Source organism: Salvelinus fontinalis, chromosome 18 (genome assembly GCF_029448725.1).
Source record: "Salvelinus fontinalis isolate EN_2023a chromosome 18, ASM2944872v1, whole genome shotgun sequence".
NCBI lineage: Eukaryota > Metazoa > Chordata > Actinopteri > Salmoniformes > Salmonidae > Salvelinus > Salvelinus fontinalis.
The window spans coordinates 26,892,854-26,920,713 of NC_074682.1; the positions used below are offsets into that span (position 1 = coordinate 26,892,854).

General features: G+C 47.9%; 1 protein-coding gene across 2 annotated transcripts in view; it reads left to right on the forward strand.

Annotated features, from left to right (window-relative positions):
• The window catches only part of LOC129815232 (protein bassoon-like), a 172,731-nt gene that overhangs the window by 136,817 nt on the left and 8,054 nt on the right, over positions 1-27,860 (forward strand). The window contains exons 4-8 of one of the 2 annotated variants that reach the window (XM_055868821.1): positions 12,607-13,425; positions 15,756-22,271; positions 24,018-26,148; positions 26,535-27,550; positions 27,720-27,834. In XM_055868821.1, the coding sequence (XP_055724796.1) occupies positions 12,607-13,425; positions 15,756-22,271; positions 24,018-26,148; positions 26,535-27,550; positions 27,720-27,834 (10,597 nt within the window). The remainder of the gene's footprint in view (positions 1-12,606; positions 13,426-15,755; positions 22,272-24,017; positions 26,149-26,534; positions 27,551-27,719; positions 27,835-27,860) is intronic. The other variant, XM_055868822.1, reaches the window with a different exon arrangement.

Consider the following 27,860-nt stretch of genomic DNA (forward strand, 5'->3'; position numbering starts at 1 on the left):
CGTCTCTGCATCAACCTCAACACACTCACCTCTCTGCTACACTCACTGACCTCCTTCTCTGCATCAACCTCAACACACTCACCTCTCTGCTTACAGTCACTGACCTCCTCCTTCTCTGCATCAACCTCAACACACTCACCTCTCTGCTTACAGTCACTGACCTCCTTCTCTGCATCAACCTCAACACACTCACCTCTCTGCTTACAGTCACTGACCTCCTTCCCTGCATCAACCTCAACACACTCACCTCTCTGCTTACACTCACTGACCTCCTTCTCTGCATCAACCTCAACACACTCACCTCTCTGCTTACAGTCACTGACCTCCTTCCCTGCATCAACCTCAACACACTCACCTCTCTGCTTACAGTCACTGACCTCCTCCTTCTCTGCATCAACCTCAACACACTCACCTCTCTGCTTACAGTCACTGACCTCCTTCTCTGCATCAACCTCAACACACTCACCTCTCTGCTTACAGTCACTGACCTCCTTCTCTGCATCAACCTCAACACACTCACCTCTCTGCTTACAGTCACTGACCTCCTCCTTCTCTGCATCAACCTCAACACACTCACCTCTCTGCTTACACTCACTGACCTCCTCCTTCTCTGCATCAACCTCAACACACTCACCTCTCTGCTTACAGTCACTGACCTCCTCCTTCTCTGCATCAACCTCAACACACTCACCTCTCTGCTTACAGTCACTGACCTCCTTCTCTGCATCAACCTCAACACACTCACCTCTCTGCTACACTCACTGACCTCCTTCTCTGCATCAACCTCAACACACTCACCTCTCTGCTTACAGTCACTGACCTCCTCCTTCTCTGCATCAACCTCAACACACTCACCTCTCTGCTTACAGTCACTGACCTCCTCCTTCTCTGCATCAACCTCAACACACTCACCTCTCTGCTTACAGTCACTGACCTCCTTCTCTGCATCAACCTCAACACACTCACCCCTCTGCTTACAGTCACTGACCTCCTTCTCTGCATCAACCTCAACACACTCACCTCTCTGCTTACAGTCACTGACCTCCTCCTTCTCTGCATCAACCTCAACACACTCACCCCTCTGCTTACAGTCACTGACCTCCTTCTCTGCATCAACCTCAACACACTCACCTCTCTGCTACACTCACTGACCTCCTCCTTCTCTGTATAAACCTCAGCAGCCAGCAGAGCAGACTGTGTGAACTGAGTCAATCTAGCACCCACAGAACTGATTTTGTGGGTATTTCACTCTGCTACACTGACTCAAATCACCCACTCTATGGCTGAGTTATACTGTCGGTGGCGTAGGAGGAGGTGAAAGGGGTGTGACTGTAGCACAGGTGAGCTGAAGGTAAGTTCTAGTAGCCACTGTGATGTGATGTCATACCCCTAAGACTAAGTAGTGTCTCCTGTCTATCATGAATTTATCAATATTTGAGTACCGTAAGCATCTTTTTGTTTCATTCTGCGACACTCACAGTCCTCTAGCGGTTGGCATGCTACCTTCAAGTGTAATTTGATTAGGGTGTGCGTCCTGGCCCGGTCAGGGTATTTCTCTCTTGCCTCTGCTATCCGTGTTCTACCCTTTTGGTTCCATCGCTTACAGTGGATGTGAGCTTATTTATGGCATGCATGCCCAAAGCAGACATACTGTATGATGTGATCAGTATTGGCCTCGTGGGCATGTACAATGCGCTTGTACATGTGGCTTGTCATTTCTATGTTGAAACAGGATTAGCTAATCCTCACACATTGTTCATATTTTGTTGAGATCAAATTGAATGACATTTGTCACATGCGCGGAATACAACAGGTGTAGACTTTACTGTGAAATGCTTACTCACGAGCCCTTTCCCAACAATGCAGAGTTAAAAGTAAGACAATTTCCAAAAAAAAAAAGAGGAAATAGTAACACAATAAAATAACAATAACGAGGCTATATACAAGGAGTACCGGTTCCAAGTCAATGTGCAAGGGTACGAGGTAGTTGAGGTGATATGTAGAAGTGGCTAGGCAATCAGGGTAGATAGTAAACAGAGTGTGAAAGTGTGTTTGGGTGAGTATGTGTGTGTGTGTGTGTGTGAGCTTGTTGGAGTGTGAGTATGTGTGAGTGTGTGTGTGGGTAGAGTCCAGTGAGCGTGGATAGAGCCAAATCAAATTTTATTGGTCACATACACATGGTTAGCAGATGTTAATGCGAGTGTAGCGAAATGCTTGTGCTTCTAGTTCCGACCATGCAGTAATATATAACCTGTAATCTAACAATTCCCCAACAGTGCAAGAGTGCAAGAGAGTCAGTGCAAAAAAAAGGGGTCAATGCAAATAGTCCAGGTAACCATTTGATTAACTGTTCAGCAGCGTTATGGCTGCTGTTTAGGAGCCTTTTGGTCACAGACTTGGTGCTCCGGTACCGCTTGCCGTGCGGTAGCAGAGAGAACATTCTATGTCTTGGGTGGCTGGAGTCTTTGACAATTTTTAGGGTCTTCCCCTGACAACTCCTAGTATGGAGGTCCTGGATGGCAGGGAGCTCATCTCTAGTGATGTACAAGGTCATATGCACTACCCTCTGTAGTGCCTTGCGGTCGGACGCCAAGCAGTTGCCATACCAAGCGGTGATGCAGCAAGTCAAGCTGCTCTCAATGGTGCAGCTGTAGAACTTTAAGGATCTGAGGGCCCATACCAAGTCTGTTTAAGCTCCTGAGGAGGAAAAGGTATTGTCGTGCCCTCTTCATGACTGTGTTGGTGTGTTTGGACCATGATAGGTCCTTAGATATCTAAGCATATTCACTTTACTGCTACTATGTACAAATTACCTCGACCAACCTCTGTACATTGACTCGGTACCAGTCGCCCCTGTATATAGCCTCGTTATTGTTATTTTATTGTTACTTAAAAAATATATATATATATATTATTTAGTAAAACATTTCTTAACTCTATTTCTTGAACTGCATTGTAAGGCATTGTAAGTAAGCATTTCACCGTGAGGTCTATACCTGTTGTATTTGGTGCATGTGACAAATACCATTTTATTTGATATTTGCTATGCTAGCCAAATGTAGCTCACACCACCAGAGCAAACAGATAATAAACCTGCTCGTCAAATCTCATTCAAAAATCATGGGCAATAATCTGGAGTTGGTCCCCCCTTTGTTGCTATAACAGCCGTAGGCTTTCCACTAGATGTTGGAACAGTGCTGCGGGGACTTGCTTCCATTCAGCCACAACAGCATTAGTGAGGTCGAGCACTGATGTTGGGCTATTAGGTCTGGCTCGCAGTCTGCGTTCCAATTCATCCCAAAGGTGTTCGATGGGGTTGAGGTCAGGGCTCTGTGTAGGCCAGACAAGTTCTTCCACATCGATCTCAACAAACTATTTCTGCATGGACCTCGCTTTGTGCATGGGGGCATTGTCATTCTGAAACAGGAAAGGGCTTTCTCCAATCTGTTGCCACAAAATTGGGAGCACAGAATCGTCTAGAATGTCATTGTATGCTGTAGCGTTAAGATTTCCCTTCACTGGAACTAAGGGACCTAGCCCAAACCATAAAAAACAGCCCCAGACCATTATTCCTCCTCCACCAAAATTTACAGATGGCGGTATGCATTCGGGCAGGTAGCGTTCTCCTGGCATCCGCAAAATCCAGGACTGCCAGATGGTGATGCGTGATTCATCACTCCAGAGAATGCATTTCCACTGCTTCAGATTCCAATGGTGGCGAGCTTTACACCACTCCAGCCGATGCTTGGCACTGCGCATGGTGATCTTAGGCTTGTGTGCGACTGCTCGCCCATGGAAACCCAATTCATGAAGCTCCTGACAAACAGGTCCTATGCTGATGTTGCTTCGAGGCAGTTTGGAACTCTGTAGAGAGTGTTGCAACTGAGGACAGATGCTTTTTACGAGCTACGCACTTCAGCTCTCGGCGGTCCCGTTCTGTGAGCTTGTGTGTCCTACCACTTGGTGGATGAGCCGTTGTTGCTCCTAGACGTTTCCACTTCACAATAACAGCACTTACAGTTGACCAGGGCAGCTCCAGCAGGGCATAAATTTGACGAACTGACTCCTTGGAAAGGTGGCATTCTATGACGCTGGCATCCTATTAAGTCACTGAGCTCTTCAGTAAGGCCATTCTACTGTCAATGTTTGTCGATGGAGATTACATGGCTATGTGCTTGATTTTATACACCTGTCAGCAACGGGTGTGGCTGAAATAGCCGAATCCACTAATTTGAAAGGGTTTCCACATACTTTTGTATATATAGTGTATTATGTCATTATCATCTGGCTTTGCCCATATTGTTAGGTATACAGATCTATCTATTTCCATCTAATCAACCTTCATTTCATAATGTACGTATGTCAAAGAAATCCCATATGGTGCCCTGTAGGAGAACGAGAACAGAGAGAGGGGTGTCCACATACTTCTGTGTATATACAGTGTTGTAGCGGATTTCGCCACAGTGTAACTCGTTTGTTCAGTTTTGGTGTTGGATCAAAAAATATGTACTTGTCATTTTGTGCTATCTAGCCAACTAACTAGCTAGTTAACTAACTCACAATTATGGTGCGCTGCAGCAACGGAGGTTCACTGGGGAACCGCATGGTTGGCATGCGTATAGAACGTTATTGTTTTGGCAGTTAAAAAGGTTGGCTGTGCAGTGAGCAGGTTACAAGTAGAGGAATCTCTCGTGGAGAGATCTACGTAAACATAACTGGTAGCATAGAATCTGTTGGGGTTGGAATGGGATGCGTGGGATAACGAGCAACAGTCATTCTGGTGTTTGGGGTTTTTGTCACTGGTTATTTAAAAAAATCACGATTTTGCAGGTGTTAGCGTCTTTCGAATTTCTGAAGGGGAGGGGACATTGGGCCCGTAGCTTGCAAAGAGATAGGGTGGAGCTCCTCATTCCATTTCCGCTTCTTGTTCTAGCATCTCTTCATCTTTTCTCTTAACACGTATGGATCCAGAATTGAATTGAGCAGCTGACCAATTGAGTGAGACTAGTTCTGGCTTAGTTGCAGACATATTCAGCAGGTTGTTTTTCTCATGCTGCTACTACACACTGAATTCTTGAAATGTAACCAAAAACTGAATGCATTTGAAATATTACATTCTAAAAATAAGATGCTTTTCAAATGAGTTTACAAAAATGTAATCTAGTGGTGGTCAAATAATGTAATCTAAAATATTCTGCAATGAATTATGGAAGCATACTGTAGCAGAGATGTCCTCTATGATGTCATTATTTAACACCTGTGTTGTACTTTCCTTTATGAGCTTTATGCTGTGGGACGGTTTTGTAATATGTTGTTGTAGTCTTCATTTCCTCCTCAGAGGTTAAAGAAGGCATCATAACAATAAAGGATGCCGTCTGTAGTGTCTTAGCTCTTATTACTTATTTATATAATAAGAAAGACTCTGAATACAAGAAATTGAACTGGAGCTTCACATTTACTAAAAGTAGTTAGTACCAGATTAACATAGAACAACGCTGTGCATGACCAAGGATGCTCCATTCTTAAAGGGGACATCAGTAATTAACAGAACATAACATTCCCTCTCTTATACAATCAGAGTTACTTTTACCAAACCACAACTGAAACACTTCCCAGAACTTGTTGTAGTTATTTTGCATCTTTTGATTTGAACTTGAACAGTTTGTTTTTGTTTGTTTGTTTATAAGTCCAGTCTGTCTGGTGGACGGTGCCTTCGTTCTGGGTAGTGCCTAGGATTGTCTGGAGGCTCGTGAACATCCTCAGTGTGTGCTTGTTCCATTATAGCTTCTGCTATAGCAGCACCTTCATCAACACGTTCCCTTCTTTCAGCCTGGGGTCTCTTTACTGCCCCACCGTCCTCTACAGTTCCCTGTGTGTCATTCTCAGGAACTCTCTGTGCCTGTTCTCTCTCGATTGTTGTGCTGTTTTCCATGAAATGCATTTGGTTAATGTGACGCCGCCACATTATGTCTGGGCTCACTTGAACCTGGTAAGTTCTGGGTCCCGTTTGCGTATGTACGGTCCCTCTTGTCCATTTCCCTCCCCTTCTGTAGTCTCGCACCATCACTTCCTGTCCTGTTTGGAGATGGCGCTCCCGGCCACCGGAGAGCATCTTGGCTTGTTTGTTCAGCACATCATTACGCCTGTTTGGCTTCATGATGTTCAGCTGTGTGCAGAGAGGCCTCCCGAACATCAGTGCGGCTGGGCTTTCATTTGTCGTGGCATGTGGGGTGTTTCGGTAGGAGACCAGGAACTTGGCCAGTTTTGTTTGCAAAGTCCCTTCGTCTCGTTTTGCTGCACGGAGTCCTTGCTTTAGGGTTTGCACAAAGCGTTCTGCCAGCCCATTGGTGGCAGGGTGGTACTGAGCTGAGGTTGAGTGTCTGATTCCATTTACTGACATGAACCTTGTAAACTCGTCACTTACAAAAGCTTGCGAGTTGTCACTTACCAGCTGCAGCGACAGTTGTTCTGAGACACTCTATCGTCTGAGCTGAGGGGCATCAACTAGAACCAGAAACATGTGCTTTTCAAAGGGACCAGCGTAGTCCACATGAATTCTCTGCCATGGCTCTGTGGGCCATTCCCATGGGTTGACTGGGACAGGGGAAGGCATGTGAAGGGTTTCCAAACATCCGCTACAGTTCTTTTCCATATTTTCTATCTGTTGATCCAGATTGGCTCCTAGCGAGCAGCTTCATCTTGACAATTCCAACATTACCTTCATGTAGTTGCTGCAAAACCTGATGTTGGCATTTCTGGGGTATCATGACTCTCATTCCCCACATCAAACATCCTTGGTACATTGTAATTTTGTTTCTCCGCTGGAAATACAGTCAGCTCCTTTCTGCCAGTAGCTGGCCATCCTGACATGGTGTAGGTGGACACTTTTGACAAGGTCACATCTTTCCTTGTCTCCTGTTTGATAACTGTGCTTGTGACCGGTAGTGCTTCGAGCTGAGCGGTGTGGAAAATGTCCACTGCATCCACACTCCTTTGTCTTTCTCTTGTACACGGCAATCTGGATAATCCATCTGCATTTGTGTGGAGGGACGACGGCTTAAACTCAATGTCATACATATGACTGGCAAGGAACAAGGCGTATCGCTGTAACCTGGCTGCTGTCATTGCCGGAATGCCTTTCTTTGGACTGAAAATGGAAAGCAACAGCTGGTGATCCGTAACCAGTGTGAAACGCTTGCCATATAGGTATGCGTGGAATTTCTTGACGCCACACACTAGCTCCAGTGCTTCTTTTGTCAATTTGTGAGTAGTTTTTCTCTGCATCGTTCAATGTTCGTGACGCAAATGCAACTGGCCTCTCTGACCCATCTTTCAGTGTGTGTGAAAGGACGGCCCCTAAGCCATAAGGGGACGCATCACAAACCAACTTCACTGGCAGTTCAGGGTTGTAATGCATCAGGACCTGTTCAGATGTGATGAGCCGTTTTGCCTCAAGAAACGCATTTTCACACTGTTCTGTCCACCGCCATGTCCTATTCTTTTCCAGGAGCTGATTTAGAGGCTGGAGTACTGCTGAAAGGTTTGGGAGGAATCTTCTGTAGTAATTGATCAGTCCCGTAAAAGATCTCACTTCTGTGATATTTCAAGGGTGCTCCATTCTTAAAGGGGACATCAGTAATTAACAGAACATAACACTGTCCTCATATGGACACCGTATACAGGATATGATTTATGGTACAGATGGTAATCGTCTATAGAGGTGTTTATCGGGTTATATTATCGCCTTTGTGAGTGAAGACGTGACGGCTACAGTACACAGACACAGACACCATTTCTCTATGCCTAGGCCTGATCCTAGATCAGCGGTTCTACTCTGAGACACTGAATGCAGGCCCTGGGCTACAAACATGGTGCGACCATGTCTCTTTTCAATTCTCATAACCGCTAATAGAAGCATTTTTATTTTCCATTGGTCTGAGAATAAAACAACTGCTAAGACTGAGACTGTCCTAATATGGAAACCGCAGATCCGTCTCATTGATCAGCTCCTTTGATCTGTAATGGAATGTGTTTCTGTTAATATTCTGTCTTTGATAGGTTTACACCCTTTATCTCAAAACGAGTGTTGACATAATCTGTGGTGGGAAGTATGAATGTGAGTGCCTGTGTCTAACTCTCGGGTTACGTCCGAAATTGCCTATAGTGAACAACTTTTGACCAGGGCCTATAAGAATCCTGTCAAAAGTAGTGCATTATATAAGGATAGGGTTTCATTTTTGATGTACCTTTTGTTGATTGAATGTGAGTGGTGACAGTTTGTGTGTAACTCTGTTGAGTGTCATCTGCTCCATGAAGGATTACATCTGAACAGTTGACTGTGGAACTAATTGCAGTTTGGTCTCTGTGTCTCACCACTAATAACAATAGTACTGATTTGTATTCATACAGTGGCGTCATCTCATGTGCTTCAAAGCGCTTAACAATGTCTAGTGATTAAGCCTTCTCATGCAGATGAAAGGCTTGATTTAGACAGCCTTTTGAAATGTACAACTACAGGGGTTTGACTGAGTCCTTTAGCCAGCTCTGACCTATCCTGTCAAAGGCCACACTGCAGCTAATGCCATGCCTGAAATAGCTAATCTGACTTTAAAGGAGGTCATAGATATCATGGACATTTGGTTCACAATGTAGGAAGGAACATTTTTGTTGAGCATATACTTAATCCAATGCCTGTCTGTTTTAATCTGAGGCAAATTATCACACTCTGAAGAAATTCAGATTAGGGTTGAATGGTGGGAAGATTTCCCGCCCAAAACCACTCCATTTTCCAGGGTAAATAACTGCGAGAAACCGTAAATTATAATTAAATATTTATTTTAACAGCATTGCGTGAAATGGAACTGTAAAATGATATGTGATGTCTAAATCTGGCATCCCTACGGCCTCTGCATGATGAATCAACACTCAGGGTGGGGACAGACACCCCATCTCAGTATTGAGCGCAGTTCACAATGCATGTGTAACTGGTGCTGTACTGCACCGCTGTAACTCTGCGTTGTGTGTGGTTGATTGGAAATTTGGAGATCAGGTAGTTTTAATTAAGCAGAATTCACTCTCTGCATCCTGCATCTGCATCCAAAAGAAAATAAAACATTTGTAGAGCACATATGTTCTGCGAATCGTCGCCTCTTTCTCTCATAGTGCATCAAAATGATTTGAGCACGAGCACGCAAGACAAAACGTAAGTACACACTCCCCTACTCCCAAGGATGCAGGCATTTTTAATTGTAAAGATAGTTTTTATTGCAGCTGCAGAGTATTAAAATGTCCTATCACCAGTGTTGGAAAAGTACCCAACTGTCATACTTGAGTAAAAGTAAAGATACCATAATAGAAAATGACTCAAGTAAAAGTCACCCAGTATGTCACGTCCTGACCAGAGTTCTTATGTGTTTTGCTTGTTTAGTGTTGGTCAGGACGTGAGCTGGGTGGGAATTCTATGTTGTGTGTCTAGTTTGTCTGTTTCTGTGTCTAGCCTAATATGGTTCTCAATCAGAGACAGCTGTCAATCGTTGTCCCTGATTGAGAATCATATATAGGTGGCTTGTTTTGTGTTGGGGATTGTGGGTGGTTGTTTCCTGTCTCTGTGTTTGTGTTCTGCACCAGATAGGACTGTCTCGGTTTTTCACGGTTTGTTATTTTGTTATTTTGTTATTTGTTAAGTGTTCACGTTTATTGTAATTAAAGATGTTAAGCACTGGCTACGCTGCGTGTTGGTCCGATCCCTGTTTCACCCCCTCTTCTAGTGAAGAGAGGGAAGGCTGCCGTGACACAGTAAAAATCTACTTGAGTAAAAGTATTTGATTTAAAATATACTTAACTATCAAAAGTAAAAGTATAAATCATTTCAAATTCCTTATATTAAGCAGACCAGATGGCACCATTTTTAAAATCTTTTTATTTTTATTTACTGAAAGCCAGGGGCACACTCCAACACTCAGACATAATTTACAAACAAAGCATTTGTGTTTAGTAAGTCTGCCAGATCAGACGCAGTAGGAATGACCAGGGATGTTCGGTTGATAAGTGCGTGAATCTGATTATTTTCCTATCCTGCTAAGCATTCAAAATGTAACAAGTAGCCTACTTTTGGGTATCAAATGTATGGAGTAAAAAGTACAATATTTTCTTAAGGAATGTACAGTAGTGAAGTAAGTCGTCAAAAATATTTAAGTACAAATACCCGAAATAGCTACTTAAGTACTTTACACCACTACCTATCAACGAATATTGTTGCTTTGAATCAGTGCACGCGTGAGGATTCTCTCGCAGTCTCTCTCTCTTCATCAACTCTTCTAGATTGATACGTACAGTATGTAGGCCTACATTTAATGCAGTATTAGCCTTATATTTAGCTAATTAATGATGGGTTATGTATAAGCTTCTAATTTATAGCCTCTGTCCCTTGCGCAATACGCAAGCACCTGTGCTTGTAACGCCTGCTTCCAACTCAGTCTCAAACACGTAGATAGATCCCCTGAACGCAGCTCACACTCTCAAACACAGATCCCAATCACCTGTTCACACACCTGTATGTCAACAAACCATTTCTGTATGGACCTTGCTTTGTGGACAGGGGGGTAGTCATGCTGAAACAGGAAAGGGCCTTCCCCAAACTGTTGCCACAAATTTGGAAGCACAGAATCATCTAGAATGCCATTATATGATGTAGCGTTAAGAATTCCCTTTACTGGAACTAAGGGGCCCAAACCATGAAAAACAGCCCCAGACCATTATTCCTCCTCCACTAAACTTTACAGTAGGCATCATGCATTGGGGCAGGTAGCGTTTTCCTGGCATCCGCCAAACCCAGATTCGTCCATCGGACTGCCAGATGTTGAAGCGTGATTCATCACTCCAGAGAACGCGTTTCCACTGCTCCAGATTCCAATGGCGGCAAGCTATACACCCCTCCAGCCAGTGCTTGGCATTGCGCATGGTGATCTTAGGCTTGTGTGCGACTGCTCGGCCAATCCATTTCATGAAGCTCCCGACAAATAGTTATTGTGCTAACGTTGCTTCCAGAGGCAGTTTGGAACTCGGTAGTGAGTGTTGCAACTGAGGACAGACAATTTTTACGTGCTACATGCTTCAGCACTCGGCGGTCCCGTTCTGTGAGCTGTTGTGACCTACCACTTCTCGGCTGAGCTGTTGTTGCTCCTAGACATTTCCACTTCACAATAATAGCACTTACAGTTGACTTAGGCAGCTCTAGCAGGGCAGAAATGTGACGAACTGACTTGTTGGAAAGGTGGCATCCTATGACGGTGCCACGTTGAAAGTCACTGAACTCTTCAGTAAGGCCATTCTACTGCCAATGTTTGTCTCTGGAGATTTCATTGCTGTGTGCTTGATTTTATACAGCAAGGGGTGTGGCTGAAGTAGCTGAATCCACTTATTTCCACAGTCATTTGTATATATAGTGTAGCTACTCTACTGGTGCCAAAATGTGACTGTAGAGTGTCAGCAAATATAATAGTTTGCACTATTCATCTATGGCAAAGATACTTATGTTTCCCCTTTCATCTGTGTCTGGTGTTAACTAATTACTGGCTAGCTAGTGCTTCAGCCAGCATGGAACAAAATTGGGTGAAGGGTCATCCAAAACTCTGACGCAGTTCTCCTGTCAACACATCAATCAGTGCTGCTGTGAACCGCATCACAAGAGACATGCTAAACGGGATATGTATTTTAAAAAATGGACATGATTGCTTTGTGTATCACCAAATTTGCTTGAGATGATTTTACTGCAACACTGCTCACTGCATCCAAGTTGCTTGACATATGCGTTTCAAAGAGCTGTCAGTCAAGGCAAGCTCATGAATATAAGCTTCCCGCCCACTTAGCCTGTCTTTTTAAACTTCCTGGTAGTTAGCCATGAGAGAAATTGTTTTTCTTCTAAAATGTTGATTATTTCTATCCTCCAAAAATATTATGGGTGATATATATATTATGGGTCACTCAAAGTCTATTTTACATGGGAGTCAGAATGACTGTTCCAGATGAAAGAAAAATAGTGATGTCCGAAATGCCACTGTATTCCCTATATAGTACACTATATAGGGAATAGGGTGCTATTTGGGACGCACACTGGTGTAAATTAGCGGCTTAAAACTTCTACGAGACAGCTGACTTATTGGAGAGTTGTGTTTTTATATTATTTCAGTTAAGAGGACATGCTTAATTTTTAAGTGCTGCTGTGAGCACAGCGGTGGTGCAGACAATGGTAGTGCAGACAGCGTGTAGTGCAGACCGCAGTAGTGCAGACAACGGTAGTACTATTCATGTCCTGTCTTATCTTAATGTTACTCAAGCAGACTCACCTTGTTGGACAAGTAAGGCACCTCTTCTCAGCTCCCACCATCCTACTTCTACCACATTATGTGTCACTGTGGTATGTCACTTTATGTTTTATTAATTGGTTTTTGACTGTAAATGTTCTTTCACTGACATTGTTATTGTCCCTTTTTGAATTATCATCATAGAATAATCTTCAGTTTGCAGTTAACAGACAATGTTTGTTTTGATACAATCCTGTACTTTGCCGTTTTCTAAAGGCCTCTTTTTGTTCTGTCTGTGTTTCAGAATAAAGAATGGCTCTGCCTGAACTGCCAGACCCAGAGAGCTTTGTCTGGGGCCCTGGGAGATGCTCCACTTCCTGTTCCTCAGCCAATGGGATCCCCACGGCACTCAGCTCCAGCCAATCAACAACAGCCTCAGCAGAGAGGGCCCAATCAGCAGGCAGGGTTACGGCCCACTGATCCTCATCAGCAACAAAAACCACTGGGTGCCCAAGTAAGTGGCCCTCCTTTCTCCCCTGCCAAACAGAGCAAGGGGCCTGCCCAACCCTCCCCTGCCAAGGTACAACCCTCCCCAGGTAAGAGTGCACACTCCCCTGCTAAAACAGCCCAGCCCTCCCCTGCCAAGGGTGCACCCTGCCCCACTAAAACAGATTCCACCCCTGCTAAGGGCACACCCTCCCCTGCCAAACAGATAGGACCCACTGCCCAGAGCAAGGGTCCTGCCCAGCCCTCCCCAGCCAAGGGTGCACTGTCCTCTGCTAAAACAGCATACACCCCTAACAAGTGCACACCCTCCCCTGCCAAACAGACAGGACTCACTGCCCAGAGCAAGGGTTCTGCCCAGCCCTCCCCTGTTAAAGTTGCATCCACCCCTACCAAGGGTGCACCCTCTCCTGCTAAGAGTGCACCAACTCAACCTAAACCCAACAAGCAGGCCGGTAAACAGCAGCAGGGCCTGGATAAAACTAAAGTCGTCCCCAAAACTCATAAGGAAAATGAAGCCAAAGCCTCGCCCAGGAAGGGAGCACCTGAAGCCATCACCACATCAAAAGATGAAAAGAAGAAACCCGTTGAAGATTCACAGAAGTCAAAACACCATGACGTGAGACCCCTGCAACTTTGCAACTTCAGCGTCTTCACCACCGTTATTCTTCTTGATTTACCACCAGAATTTAATTTACCTCATTTTAGTAATCGTTGTTGTCACCATCATCATCACTATGATCATTATAGCATATCATTATATCATTCTCATCCCCCTTCTCCTTGTCATCTCTATCCCCAAGCATCAGCCGTTTACCATGCATCACCTTTGATATCTTTTCTTCATGTTTTTATTAGTTCAATCATAATGTATGATCTGCATTATAGTCATCCCTGTCTGATATTGTAATCATGACTAATCAGTGTTATTAGCTAACATGCAATGCACAATTTTTTAAAAACTTAATCATTATATTTTGATCAGGTTGTTTATTTTTACCATCATTCATCATTCTTCAACAATGGCAGAGATTTCATTGCACATTTAATTATACGAGCATGTAACCAAAATATCATGTTTTTTCTTTGCCTTTTATTGTTCTTTTTCGTTTTGTTGTTTTTGTCACTTTTTATCAGAACCTTTTTGTAGTCATATTTGTGTGCATTTCATTGTCTGTAATTGTTGCCTGTGCTTTAATAACATTCATTTTATTATCTGTTATAGTTGCATGAGCTTTAATAATGTTAATTACATTATCTGTTATATACAGTTGAAGTCAGAAGTATTCATACACCTTAGCCAAATACATTTAAACTCAGTTTTTCACAATTCCTGACATTTAATCCTTGAAAAAATTCCCTGTCTTAGGTCAGTTAGGATCACCACTTTATTTTAAGAATGTGAAATGTCAGAATAATAGTAGAGAGAATGATTTATTTCAGCTTTTATTTCTTTCATCACATTCCCAGTTGGTCAGAAGTTTACATACACTCAATTAGTATTTGGTAGGATTGCCTTTAAATTGTTTTAACTTGGGTCAAATGTTTCGGGTAGCCTTCCACAAGCTTCCCACAATAAGTTGGGGGAATATTGTCCCATTCCTCTTGACAGAGCTGGTGTACCTGAGCCTCATGATGCCATCTATTTTGTGAAGTGCACCAGTCCCTCCAGCAGCAAAGCACCCCCACAACATGATGCTGCCAACCCGTGCTTCACGGTTGGGAGGGTGTTCTCCGGCTTGCAAGCCTCCCCCTTTTTCCTCCAAACATAACGATGGTCATTATGGCCAAACAGTTCTATTTTTGTTTCATCAGACCAGAGGACATTTCTCCAAAAAGTACGATCTTTGTCCCCATGTGCAGTTGCAAACTGTAGTCTGGCTTTTTTATGGCGGTTTTGGAGCAGTGGCTTCTTCCTTACTGAGCGGCCTTTCAGGTTATGTTGATATAGGACTCGTTTTACTGTGGATATAGATACTTTTGTACATGTTTCCTCCAGCATCTTCACAAGGTCCTTTGCTGTTGTTCTGGGATTGATTTGCACTTTTCGCACCAAAGTACGTTAATCTCTAGAAGACAGAACGCGTCTCCATCCTGAGTGGTATGACGGCTGCGTGGTCACATGGTGTTTATACTTGCTTGATATTGTTTGTACAGATGAATGTGGTACCTTCAGGCGTTTGGAAATTTCTCGCAAGGATGAACCATACTTGTGGAGGTCTACAATTTTTTTCTGAGGTCTTGGCTGATTTCTTTTGATTTTCCCATGATGTCAAGCAAAGAGGCACTGAGTTTGAAGGTAGGCCTTGAAATACATCCACAGGTACACCTCCAATTGACTCAAATTATTTCAATTAGCCTATCAGAAGCTTCTAAAGCCATGGCATTATTTTCTGGAATTTTCTAAGCTGTTTAAAGGCACAGTCAACTTAGTGTAAACTTCTGACCCACTGGAATTGTGACACAGTGAATTATAAGTGAAATAATCTGTCTGTAAACAATAGTTGGGAAAATGACTTGTGTCATGCACAAAGTAGATGTCCTAACCGACTTGCCAAAACTATAGTTTCTTTACAAGACATTTGTGGAGTTGTTAAAAAACGAGTTTTAATGACTCCAACCTAAGTGTATGTAAACTTCCGACTTCAACTGTATTTGCCTGTGCTTTGATGACTGAATTATTTTCAATGTAATTATTCTCATGTCTTGCCAGAATAGTAATACAGCCTGTTTAAACTCCAGTGCTTTTATTCCAACCCCTATCATCTGTGAAACAAATGCCCATAAAAGTAACTCTGCCGATGAGTTAGGTGAAACGATAGGAAAGAAAGGGTGCACTGTTGCCTGTAATAGACTTTTTGCTACAGAAATTAATTACGTCAGGGGGCAACAGGACTGATGCTAATACTGGCCTCTGACTTGTCTCTCTTGTTTCTCTCTTTCCTTTAGGATTCCAACAAGTCCAGCACACAGAGCCTCAGTGACACGGGATACTCCTCAGATGGGATCTCCGGCTCCGTGGGTGAGATCACAGGCCATATCCGTGAGGATCCGGGGTTAAAGCTGAGTGAACGTAGCCTCTCCAGCCCCTCTGAGATCACTAAGCTAGAGAGCTCCATGCGGCCACTGCTAGAGTCCAAGTCCAAGACCGCTACAGACCAGGGCGGGGAGAACAACTCTGACGGGGAGGTGTCGGACGATCTCAGCTCCAAGCTGCGCCACGACTATGTGGAGGACAGCAGCGAGAGTGGTCTGTCCCCCTTACCGCCCAGGCAGAAGAAGTCCCATAAAGAAATGACAGATGAGGAATTCATGAGGAGGCAGATCATGGAAATGAGCGCTGACGAGGACGAGATGGAGGAGGAGGAAGGGTACGGCTACCAGAAAACGAAAAACAAAAAGGAGAAACGACGGAGCCTCACCCACCATTCCAGTAGTTTTGAGGAGGACACCAAGGGGGTAGATGGTGAAGACAATGAAGGTATGATGGCTTCCCAAGGAGGCCTGCGGCGGTTTAAGACCATTGAGCTGAACAACTCAGAGCATGACCTCAGAGAGCCAGAGCTGGAGATGGAGAGTCTGACTGGATCACCAGAAGAGCGGTCGAGGGGGGAGTATTCATCTACCCTCCCTGCCACAACTCCCAGTTACACATCTGGCACGTCCCCTACCTCCGTGTCCTCCATGGAGGATGACAGTGACAGCAGCCCCAGCCGTAGGCAGAGACTGGAGGAAGCCAAGCAGCAGAGGAAGGCTCGCCATCGCTCCCACGGCCCACTCCTGCCGACCATCGAGGACTCATCCGAGGAAGACGAGCTGAGAGAGGAAGAGGAGCTTCTGAGAGAGCAGGAGAAGATGAGAGATCTGGACCTGCAGAGGATCCGCAGTACAGCCAGGAAAACCAAGAGGGACAAAGAGGAGCTAAGGGCCCAGAGACGTAGAGAGAGATCCAAGACTCCTCCCAGCAACCTCTCGCCCATCGAGGATGCATCCCCGACAGAGGAGTTGAGACAGGCAGCAGAGATGGAGGAGCTCCACAGATCCTCCTGCTCCGAGTATTCCCCTTCCATGGACTCAGAGGCAGAGGGCTTTGAAATGATGGGCTCCAAGCTCTACAAGTCAGGAAGCCACCACAACCTACCCACCTTCATGTCTCTCTACTCCCCCACTGAAAAACATACTGCCACTTCACCGTTGGACAAGACACTGAAAAGTGCAGAGGAGGTGTATGAAGAAATGATGAGGAAAGCAGAGATGTTGCAGCAGCAGCAGAGACAGCCAGGAAGGCCAGGCCAACAACAAGGAAGTCCGCAAAGGCAACCGGCTGGGGCACCTCAGCCTAGCAGCAAACAACATCTAGGCACTGGAGCACCTCTAACCCCTGGCTCCAGCCCCACACAAATCTCTGCACCTGTTTCCTTCTCCTCAAACGATCTACGTGGGGCTGGAAAAGGGGCCCCACCAGGAATCAGTGTGAAACAGCATCTATCGAAAGAAACCCAAGACCGGATGAGGACGCAGACTGCCAAAATAGGGGGTGTTATCCCCCCAGTGGCTGGAAGACCAGGTCCTCAGGGACCAGCACAGGGGGCGCCTCCTCCTGACTCTGGAGCGCCCTCCATCGCATCCTCCCTCTTCTCCTATTTCAAAGGCCCCAGTCCTCCTGTTTCCCCTTCCCCCTCTCCCTCACAGAGTCCAACTCATTCCCTGTCCCTACGACCTACAGGGCCTGGGGTGTCCCCACAACATTCTCAGCCTGGCGCTGGTGGCGCAACCTCCCCAGTACCACCGCAACAACATGATGCCCAGATGTCTCGAAGAACAGCATCGCCACGCCTTGCAAGACAACAGTCCTCCTCCGACTCACCAGTAATGGGGATAACGCTGGGCTCTAAGACCACCACCAGTCCTGCCAGGCCTCTGACTGTAAACTCCTCCACTTCTCCCCTGTCCTCGCCAACACAGGCTATCCGTCAACCCATGTATCAGCAATATATTCCTTCAACAAGCTCTCCAACGTCCCCACAAATGCATCTATCGCAACAATCCCCTCAACATGGTTTACAGAGGCCCCAAAATGCAGAGAAGGTTAATATTGGTATAAGCAGGACAATGACAACCACAGCTGCCACATACAGTCGTGGGTCAATATCAATGGAAAATATCTCCCTATGTAGGATCTCCAATGTCCCAGGTACCTCTAGGGTCGTAGAGCAGGGCCAAATGCAAATGCGTCCGACTGGACATGCATCTGTAGTGGACCTGAGAGCACCAATGAAGGCCTCCCCAATCATCATGACAGACCAGGGCATGGATCTAACATCTCTGGCAACTGATACAAGAAGGTATTCTCTTGATGCTGAACAACCCCCCAACCATCACAAATCGGTGCAGCCACTGAATGCTGCCATGAACCTGAATGCACAAGAGCAGCCGCATGTTTCGGCGTCCACTCCAACAACAGTCAGCATCACCGTGGCAGCCTCCATGTTTATATCACAGCCGAAGGGGCATCCAGTGATTTACGGAGATCCCGTGCAGAACCGTATGGATCTGGGGCAAGGCGTTGGGTCAGCAATGTGTCTAACACAAACTAAGCCACCCATTACTGACCCGTCCATTCCTAAGATTGATGCGTGTCTGGAGGATCTGGGCATCCAGCAGCAGCAGCTCCAGATGCAGCAGCAGAAGCTCCTACAGCAACAACAGCTCCTCGAGCAGCAGCTTCAGCAGCACCAGCAGTCTTCCTTTGCTCGCTATAACCTAGCGAACCAGGTCCAGCCGCTGTTGCTGAAGAAAGACCTGGTGGTTAGCCAGACGAGCAGTGGCAGTGCCCAGCCTGTGGTCAGTGTGATTCCTAGAGTATCTCCCATGCCGCCCCTGCCAGCGCCTATAGTTCTACCTCCCTCTAACAATCATCATGACTATGGTCAGAGTGGGCTTGCCTTGGAGTTGAAGAACAAGCCCACAGTAATGAACCTGTCCACGGGAAAGCCCCATGTCATGATGGTCCAACTGGAAGATAGCAATGCCTCTCAGATGGCCACTGTGACTCAGCTGGTCAAAGAGCCTCCTCCTCCTCCCCAGGTCCTGGATCTCACTGGTGGACAGATACAGAAACCAGAGAACCAGGTGGCTTGTTGTGACGTTGTTTACAAGCTACCCTTTGCTGGTAGCTGTGCAGGTAACTTAACTCAGAAAAAGTCTACCACTGAATCTTCCCAAATCACTCTTCCACCCCCTGCCCAACACTACAGTGTAGGCCAGCAGCAGCAGAAACAACAACAACAACAGCCACAACAACAGCAACAACAACCACCACCTGGTAATAATGGCTACCAGGCAGCAAGCATGCAAGGAGCACCAGATGAGCCTAAACCGATGCAGGGAGTCCCTCTATACCCTATACCCCCTGGAGGCAGTCTTCAACCTTCCATGTCTGACACCGACATGTCTAATACAGGTCTTCAGTACTATCAGAGGACTAACCCTGGGGACCTGGCAGTGGATCTGAGCACCATGAATCAGGCCTACGAAGGAGGATATCTTGGCATGGGTGCGCAATACGGATCCTACACAGACTTACGTCATCAAGGAGATGTTGCAGGGCCTCCCTTGCCCCTGCGAAGGTACGGCTCCATGTCCAACATCAACCAAGACTACGGCTATAGTCAGGCAGGTTTACCGGACGCAAACCTGGCACAGTATAGTGCCACTACGGCCCGGGAGATCAGCCGAATGTGTGCAGCTCTGAACTCAATGGACCAGTTCGGTCAACGGTACAGCAACCCTGAGATGATGCAGTATGTTTCTGGAAGTGGAGCAGGGCCTGCAGCCAGGCTCAACCTACAGCAAAGCTTAGCATCAATCCGAGCCAACCTACTCTATGGCCCTGATGGGAGGCCCACTGCACACGGCCAAGCCCTAACCAATCTGATCAATGCTAGACAAGCAAGCATACGGGCCTTATATCCAGCTGCAATGAGAGGAGCTGACAGTATGACATATTCCACCATCAACACCCCAATAGCCTCTACCTTGCCAATAACCACCCAGCCCTCCTCTGTTCTGCAACCCATGCCACAAGGAATATACCAACCTTACCCTGCAGGCGTGACCACTGTACCACTGGCGAGCCTCACCAGGTTGCCTAATATGACCCCAAAGATGCCTCTGTCCACACAGGGACATTACGGTTACCCTCCTCCCAACCAGTTCCCTACAACGGCTGGTGTTCCTGGAAGTGTACCTGCCACCTGCAACTCCACCAAGGAAGCTCCTGTCTACCTTGGGAAGCCTTCTGCAGCCGTCTCTGTGCACACGGCTGCAACCTTACCACTGGCCCAGCCAATTTCTCATATGAGTGGACAAACTACTGCAATGCCAATTCAGTCTGCAGTAGTCCCTGCAAACCAACAGACTCCCCAAACTCAAATCCAAGCGCAAAATGTTACGACGCACCCCCATACTCAAACTCATATGCAAGTCCAAATGCAGCAACAAATACAGTCCCAAATACAGCAACAAATACAGTCCCAAATACAGCAACAAATGCAAACTCAAATGCAACAACAAATAGCAACTCAAACTCAAGCTTTATTTCTGACTCAAACCCAGTCACAGCCTATAACTCAGCCTGATCCACAGGCTCTAGTGCAGCCCCATCTGCAGACCACTCGCCAGATTGCTTCTACTGCAGCAGCCAGGACCACCATCGCCACTTCGGTCGACCCAGAGCTGGAAAAGGTAGAGGAGCGTTTGAGACAGCAACAGGAGCAGATGCTGCAGATGGAGCGAGAGCGTGTGGAGCTGGAGAATCTTCGGCAGATGCGCCTGCATGAGGAACTGGAGCGAGACCGCATGGAGCTCCAGAGGCACAGGGAGAAAGAACAAATGCTGGTGCAGCGCGAGATTCAGGAGCTGCAGACCATCAAACAGCATGTCCTGCATCAGCAACAATCAGAGAGGGAGACACAGCTGGTCATGCAGAGGGAACAGCTAGCCCAGCAGAGGATGCAACTGAACCAGATCCAGTCGCTGCAGCAGCAGCTCCAGCAGCAGTTGGAGGAGCAGAAGAGGCAGAAGACAGCAGTAGTGGAGGCATCGGCTGCAGCTGAGGCAGCCGCTGCATCCGCAGCAGCATCTGCTCTAGCCACTTCCACTCAAGGTGCCATACAAGGGGTAGTAGTCGGAGGAATATCCCCTCAAGGTGCCATACAAGGGGTAGTAGTCGGAGGAATATCCCCTCAAGGTGCCATACAAGGGGTAGTAGTTGGAGGAGGAACCCCTCAAGGTGCCATACAAGGGGTAGTAGTCGGAGGAGGAGGAACTCCTCAAGGTTTCATCATCTGTGACCAGAGTGGTAGGGTGATTCAACAGGACGGCCAAAGTGTACAGTTCTGGCAACCCCACATGGAAGGGCAGGTGGTCCAAGCAGTGATGACCCCAAGGCCCATACCAAGCTCTGCCTCTGAGATGTCCTTGAGAAACAGTGAGAATCAGTTGGGGTCCAGGATCATGAAGAAGCAAAACTCTATGCCTCGTCTTAGGGATGGATCGGAGGAGGAGCTGGTGAGGAGGATTGCGGATAGCTGCGTGCAGACAGACGATGAAGAGGGTGAGGACAGGTACATGAACCGCAGGGGCAGGAGAACCAGGCGGATCGCCGACTGCAGCGTTCAGACAGACGACGAGGATCAGGCAGCTTGGGAGCAACCGGTTAGGCGCAGGAGATCGCGCTTATCCAAACATTCAGACTCTAGCGGCGAGGTCAAATCCGATGGAACCGCCAAAGTGTCCTCTTCCAGCATAGCCATTCAGACCACCAACGACTCCTCATGCCAGACTGAGGCCGACCAGTTGAGCAGGATCTCACCTGCAATCCACATCACTGCGGCTGAGACAAATAAGGTGGAGCTGCTTCACTACATCTCTGCCCCAGAGAGGACCCATAAGGGTGAGAGCTTGGCCTGTCAGACAGAACCGGAGGCCCAGTCTCAGGGGGTGGTGGCCCCTCAGCTCAGCGTCCTCACCACCATCAGCCCATATTCCACCTCTATGCAGATGGTGGGCTCCACCCCATCTCCTCCCCAAGGGGTGGCTAAGTTCGAAAGGAGGAAACCCGACCCTCTGGAAATCAACTACCAAAGCCAGCAGCAGAACGAGTCCCCGTCTCGCCAGCCTCCCAAGTCTCCCCAGGTGCTGTACTCCCCTGTGTCCCCGCTGTCACCCCATCGGATGCTGGAAACCACCTTCGCCTCCCAGGAGAAGCTCAACAAGGCGCACGTCACGCCCCAGCAGAAAGCCTTCACTGCAGAGTCTCCTCAGCGTCACCAGAGCCTCCCCAGACCTATCAAGAGTGTGCAGCGCTCCATGTCGGACCCCAAACCCCTCAGCCCCACCTCAGAAGACCCTGCCAAGAACAGGTTCTCCCCTTACCATCAACAGGCCCTCTCCAACAGTCAGGTATGTAATAAGTTACATTATTACTGTTTCTCTTTCACTTCAATAACTTTCACATTAACAAACAGTAAATCATAATGTGACCTGATATGAAAATAAATAGTTAAAGTGTAAGTTATTAAGAAAAGAACAAGAATTTAACAAGACAGGAGACGTTTTTTCATGACTATGCTATATACAGTAGAGACCAGAGAAAGTACGTACTGAGGAGAGTGTGATACTGAATAGACTAGATAGTCTGGTGTGAGAGCACAGATGCATCACACAGGGTTTGGCATCAAAGGTCGCGACAGAATGTTCTCAGGAGAGCAGCTGTCCATGCTAGGCACCAGGCAAGCTTCCCCTCTACTCCATTCTACCAACCTCTCTTTTTCTCACTCCATAGCTTTCTCTGATATCCCTTTCTTTTTTCTCCTTTGCCTTTTCAGTCTGCTTTTTCTCTCCGTCTCTCTCTCTCTCACGCACACACATACACGCACACACACGTACACGCACGCACGCACACATACAAGCACGCACACACACGTACACACACGCATGCGCACACACACCCCATTCCTCTCTTTCTCCTTTATTCTTTCCCTGCTATATCTGGCAAAGCCCTTAGAAATGCCAGGGGGAGGCATCCTGGTACAGCCCTGCTGTCTTCCGGCATGTTAGCAGCTGGTCAAAGTAAAGTCAGATCCTTCTGTACTCAGTGTGAGGGCTGTCCGATGAACAGGCACACATAGGAATCATAAGAGGATTTTTACGTATATTTATTGTTTTATTTGTGCTGGCCATACATCAACATTTTAATAAAATGGCATTCTCACGGATACTTAATACATTCACTATGGGTCTACACAACTCATAAACTGTAAGTAGAAAGAAGAGTTTGTTGTTGTTGGCATATGTTTTGAGATAAGTGATCAGGATGAAGGACGTTTTTTATTTTATTTATATGATAACCTGTATGACTATGTCATGATTAGAATCTTCTAATGCTCTAAAAATGATTCATATTAATAATTTATGCTGAGAATAGCTCCCAAGTTGCCCATTCTCTCTCACTTGGACATCATTATTCATGGTTGTAGCACTCATCTTTTGCAGAGTACAATTTAATAACAAACATATTATTTATGACGAAAGTATTGTTGAATGGACCCAAACAAATCTAAACATAGAATTTATACATTTTACCTTCATTTTACTGCAGTGAGCTAAATCAGGGTCACACAGAGTTTTCTTGGTAGTCTTAAACAATCTACTGAAACAAAAGTACACACCTCACACATGGTAATAGGCTTAAAGTAAAGAAGACATCTGTACCATGTCAGTATTCAATTTTGAGTTTACATCCCAAAATTACACTTTATATATATCACAGCAGACTGAAATATAAAAAAAACAGTTTTTTTAAATAATGTTTATTAAATATGAAATTATGAAAAATATGAATAACATTCCACGCATGAGGCCACGCGGTCATTTTATTGCAGGAAAGGGCTACATTGATGCTAAATTAGTCTATAACATTACCATTTTCTGAAATAAGCTATAGAAATTACAAAGTATCAAGGTATAATGATTAGAATAGGGGAATCAAGGTATAATGATTAGAATAGGGGAATCAAGGTGTAATGAGAAGAATAGGGGACTGGACTAGAATCTTCTTCAGTGCAGTTAGTCTGATTTCCATGCAGGCATTCTGTTCAATGTTATGTGAGTGTTATCCTGATGGTGTTTCTCTGCCTCTCTCTCCAGATGGCCACCCTGCAGCAGCAGCAGAACTCTCTGATGAGAAAGGTGAAGAGGACCCTACCCAGCCCGCCTCCAGAGGAGAGCCCTCTCCCCATCGTCACCCCAGCCATGTCCTACATGTACAGCAGCTCTCTGGGGATGCAACCCCAGCGGGTGCTGCCCAGGCCTGCCCAGGGGGTCACCAAGGCCGGCCTGCTGAGCGAGCTGAAGGCCGTGGAGCAAGAGTCCACCAAGCTCCGCAAGCAGCAGCAGGAGCTAGAGGAGGAGGAGAAGGAGATTGACGCCAAGCTGCGGTACCTGGAACTGGGCATCCATCAGCGCAAGGAGACCCTGGTGAAGGAGAGGGAGAGGAGGGAGCTGGCCTACATGCGCTGCATGGGCGACGCCCGCGACTACATGTCAGACACCGAGCTCAATAACCTGAGGATGGTGGCGGCCACGGGAACGTTCGACAGTAATGGTCTGCTGACGAGGCCCAGCACGGCGCCGCTGAGCCAGTTCCCCAACGACCTCGGCCCAGCCTCCCAGTACCCGCCCACCTCCTCCTACATGGCCTATCAGTACCCACAGAGCCAGCCCACGCCTACACAGCAGCCAACCGCTGCTTACCAACAGATCGGTTTCCAGCCCCCTCAATACCCTACAGCCTCCCAGCCCCAGCCAGGCACCTTCCAGCCCCACCCACCCCAAGGCTCAGGCTACCAGACCCAGCCAATCTACCCAGCCCACGGGGGCTACGGCCAGCCTTCCTACCCGACAGACCTGGGCATGCAGCAGCATGGCCACCAGGGTTTCCAGCCTCCCAACCCCTCTATCCTGGGCCAGAACCTCCCCTACCCAGGCCAGAGCCCATATTCTGGCCAGGGCATGTCCTTCCAGCCGCAGGCTGAGATCCTCACGGTCCACCAGAGGCCTCATCAGACCTCCCTGGCCGACTTGGAACAGAAGTTGCCCACCAACTACGAGGTGATCAGTAACCCTGCCGTGTCAGTGGCCACATCAGCTCCAGACACCGGCTTTGGCTCAGTCTATGCCTCCAACACCTACACCTCCAACATGCCCAATGCCTATGGGAAGTACCGCCTCCCGGAGCCAGTCCTGACCCACGGTGTGGACAGCCCCACGCCGGCCTACGCTGCAGATGGCCTCTACACCGCAAACCTGGAGCAGAACATCCCCAGGAACTACGTCATGATCGACGACATCAGCGAGCTGACCAAAGAGAACACAGGCTCGTCTGTTGACGTTCTGGGACATCCTGTTGCAGGACGCTATGGTGAGAATGGCCCTGCGCGCCAAACTGGCTATGGCAATGAGCCTGTGGACCCGTACATGTCTGCAGGCACCACAGGCTACCACCAGAAGGGCTCTGTGGATCCCCGGACCAGCACCACTGTAGGCGGTGGGGGATCTTCTTATTACTATGACGACTATAATAAACACCTCAGCACACCACGCCCAGGGGGCCCGGGGACCCAGAAACACCCATTCAAGAACCTGGCTCCCGCCGTTGTCTCCTCCGGTAAGCGCAGCAAGCACAGAAAGCAGGGCATGGAGCAGAAAATCTCCAAGTTCTCCCCCATTGAGGAGGCACGGGACGTGGAGTCCGACCTGGCCTCTTACACCATGACCACCTCCACCGGCGGCAGTTGTACTGTGGTGTCTCGGTCTGGAGTGAAGAAGAGCGGCAACGACCAGCGGAAGTACTTTGGTGACCACCCGGGAAGCCGGGAAGCCCTGGAAGAGGAGGACCGGATGTACGGCTCGGGGAGGTCCCGGTCTACTGGCTACGGCATAGACAAGATCTCCTCCAGGGACTCCTCCAGGAGCAAGTCCTACGAGAGGGAAGCCATGGAGCGGTCTCAGAGAGGCGGTGCTGGACGGCCCGGACTGCGCAACCATAACTCAGAGGAGGAGAGCCCCCTCAGCCCCGTGGGGAAGCCTGTGGGGGTCGGACGAGGTGGCACAGGGGTACCAGTGGACCCCCATGACGTGAGGAACCAGTACGGCTCCAGCCACTCCCTGCCGGATGTCCAGGACCACCACATGAAGGACCTGCCCAGGAGCCACGTGTACAAGCCAGATGACCCGTATCTCGTAGACGATCAGAACGCTGCTGTGTCGGACAGTGAAGGTAACTGGTGCTGAATGCCACTAACAGCCTGACTTCCTCTGTCTTTCTGTCTGCTGGAAAGAGTCTGCATGCCAAGATTCTTCAGAGTAGCATGATGGCTTCTTCTGTTTTGTGACTGTGAATGTTGTGCCCAATGCATGAAACCGCATAAGCCTGTTTTCCTTTTTTTCGTTTTGCCTGCTGAACATTTTATTTTTGTGATTTTGTTTGCTGTTTTTTGTTTGACTTTGAAAGACTTTCCATGTTTTTGAAACTTTGGGCCCTTCTTTTTGTCTGTCGTCTGCATGGCTTCAGTTTAGACTGTATGTCTTTCTCTCCTCTTTTCCTCTCTACACATCATAAAACGAAAGTAAACTGACTGATGATAATCTTTGTTGTTCAAAAAGCCTATCATCTGGGTCAGGAGGAGACGGACTGGTTTGAGAAGCCAAGGGAGGCTCGCTCCAACCGCTCCAGACACCATGGGAGCGCAGGGCACATCTCCACTGGTAGACAACAGACCGGCACCAACGTGAAGCACACCTACCATGACTATGATGAGCCTCCCGAAGAGCAGGACCTGTGGCCTCAGGACGAGTACAACAACCAACCTCGCCACCCCTCGTCTACCTCATCATCCCGCGAACACCGTGGTCACCATGCCAGCAGCTGCGGTAGCTCGGGGAGGCACTCCTCTTCCCGCCACTCCGGTGAGGAGCCTCGGACGTCCAGCCGCTCCTCCAGAACACACCCCAAAGACCAATCCGCCCGCTCTGAGGGCCGTGGATCCTCCTCCACCCAGAAGAGGGGAGGCTCGGAACCCCGCTCCTCCCGGGATGGCTACCGGGACCGGGACTCTGGAGACCACTCCTCTCGTGACCCGGCCTCTGGCCACCACCGTGAGGGCACCAGTGGCAGGGGTCAGAAGCCGCCAGGCTCTTCCTCCAGGAGACAGGAAGGGGTTCCTTCTGCAGGGGCCAAGCAGGGTCTGGGGCAACAGCCCCAGGGGGGTCCAGGCGGGCAGCAGCAACAGCCCCAGGGGGGTCCAGGCGGGCAGCAGCAACAGCCCCAGGGGGGTCCAGGCGGGCAGCAGCAACAGCCCCAGGGGGTTCCAGGCGGGCAGCAGCAACAGCCCCTGTCAGGCAGACAGCCTGTGTCCCAGGGACCAGACGGGGGCAAACCAGCCCAGCAGCCTGGCCAGCAGCAGCAACGTACCCAGCAGCAGCAGCCTCCACAGCAGAGCCATCCTTCCCAGACCATAGCCGGGGGCCCTCAGGCCACTCCAGTCACTGCAGGGCCAGGACCCATGGCAGGACCCATGGTAGTACCAGGGCCGGCACAACAGCAGGCTAAAGCTGGCCAGACACCGGCACAAGGCCGGCAGCCAGCCGGACCTACCGCAGGCCAGCCAACAACCACAGCTGTGAGTACACCTGAGATGGGTTTGGTATTTCAAGATAAATTGAATTGTGCATCCTGGCAATACTCATGAAATTACTGGGCCTATGTAATTTTCCCCTTTTATTTTTCACTTCTTGGTGAACAGCTGGACAGTAACAATTTTGTTCCCCACTCTTTCTGTTCTGCAACAGGTGACTTCTGCCACACCTGCAGCAGCTATTGGGGGGATGAAACCTGCAGCAACGATTGGGGGGGCAGCAGCAGCACAGCCACCCAAGACAGCTACACCACCCCTCACAGGCATCGGTGAGACTGACACCTCTCTCGCAGTC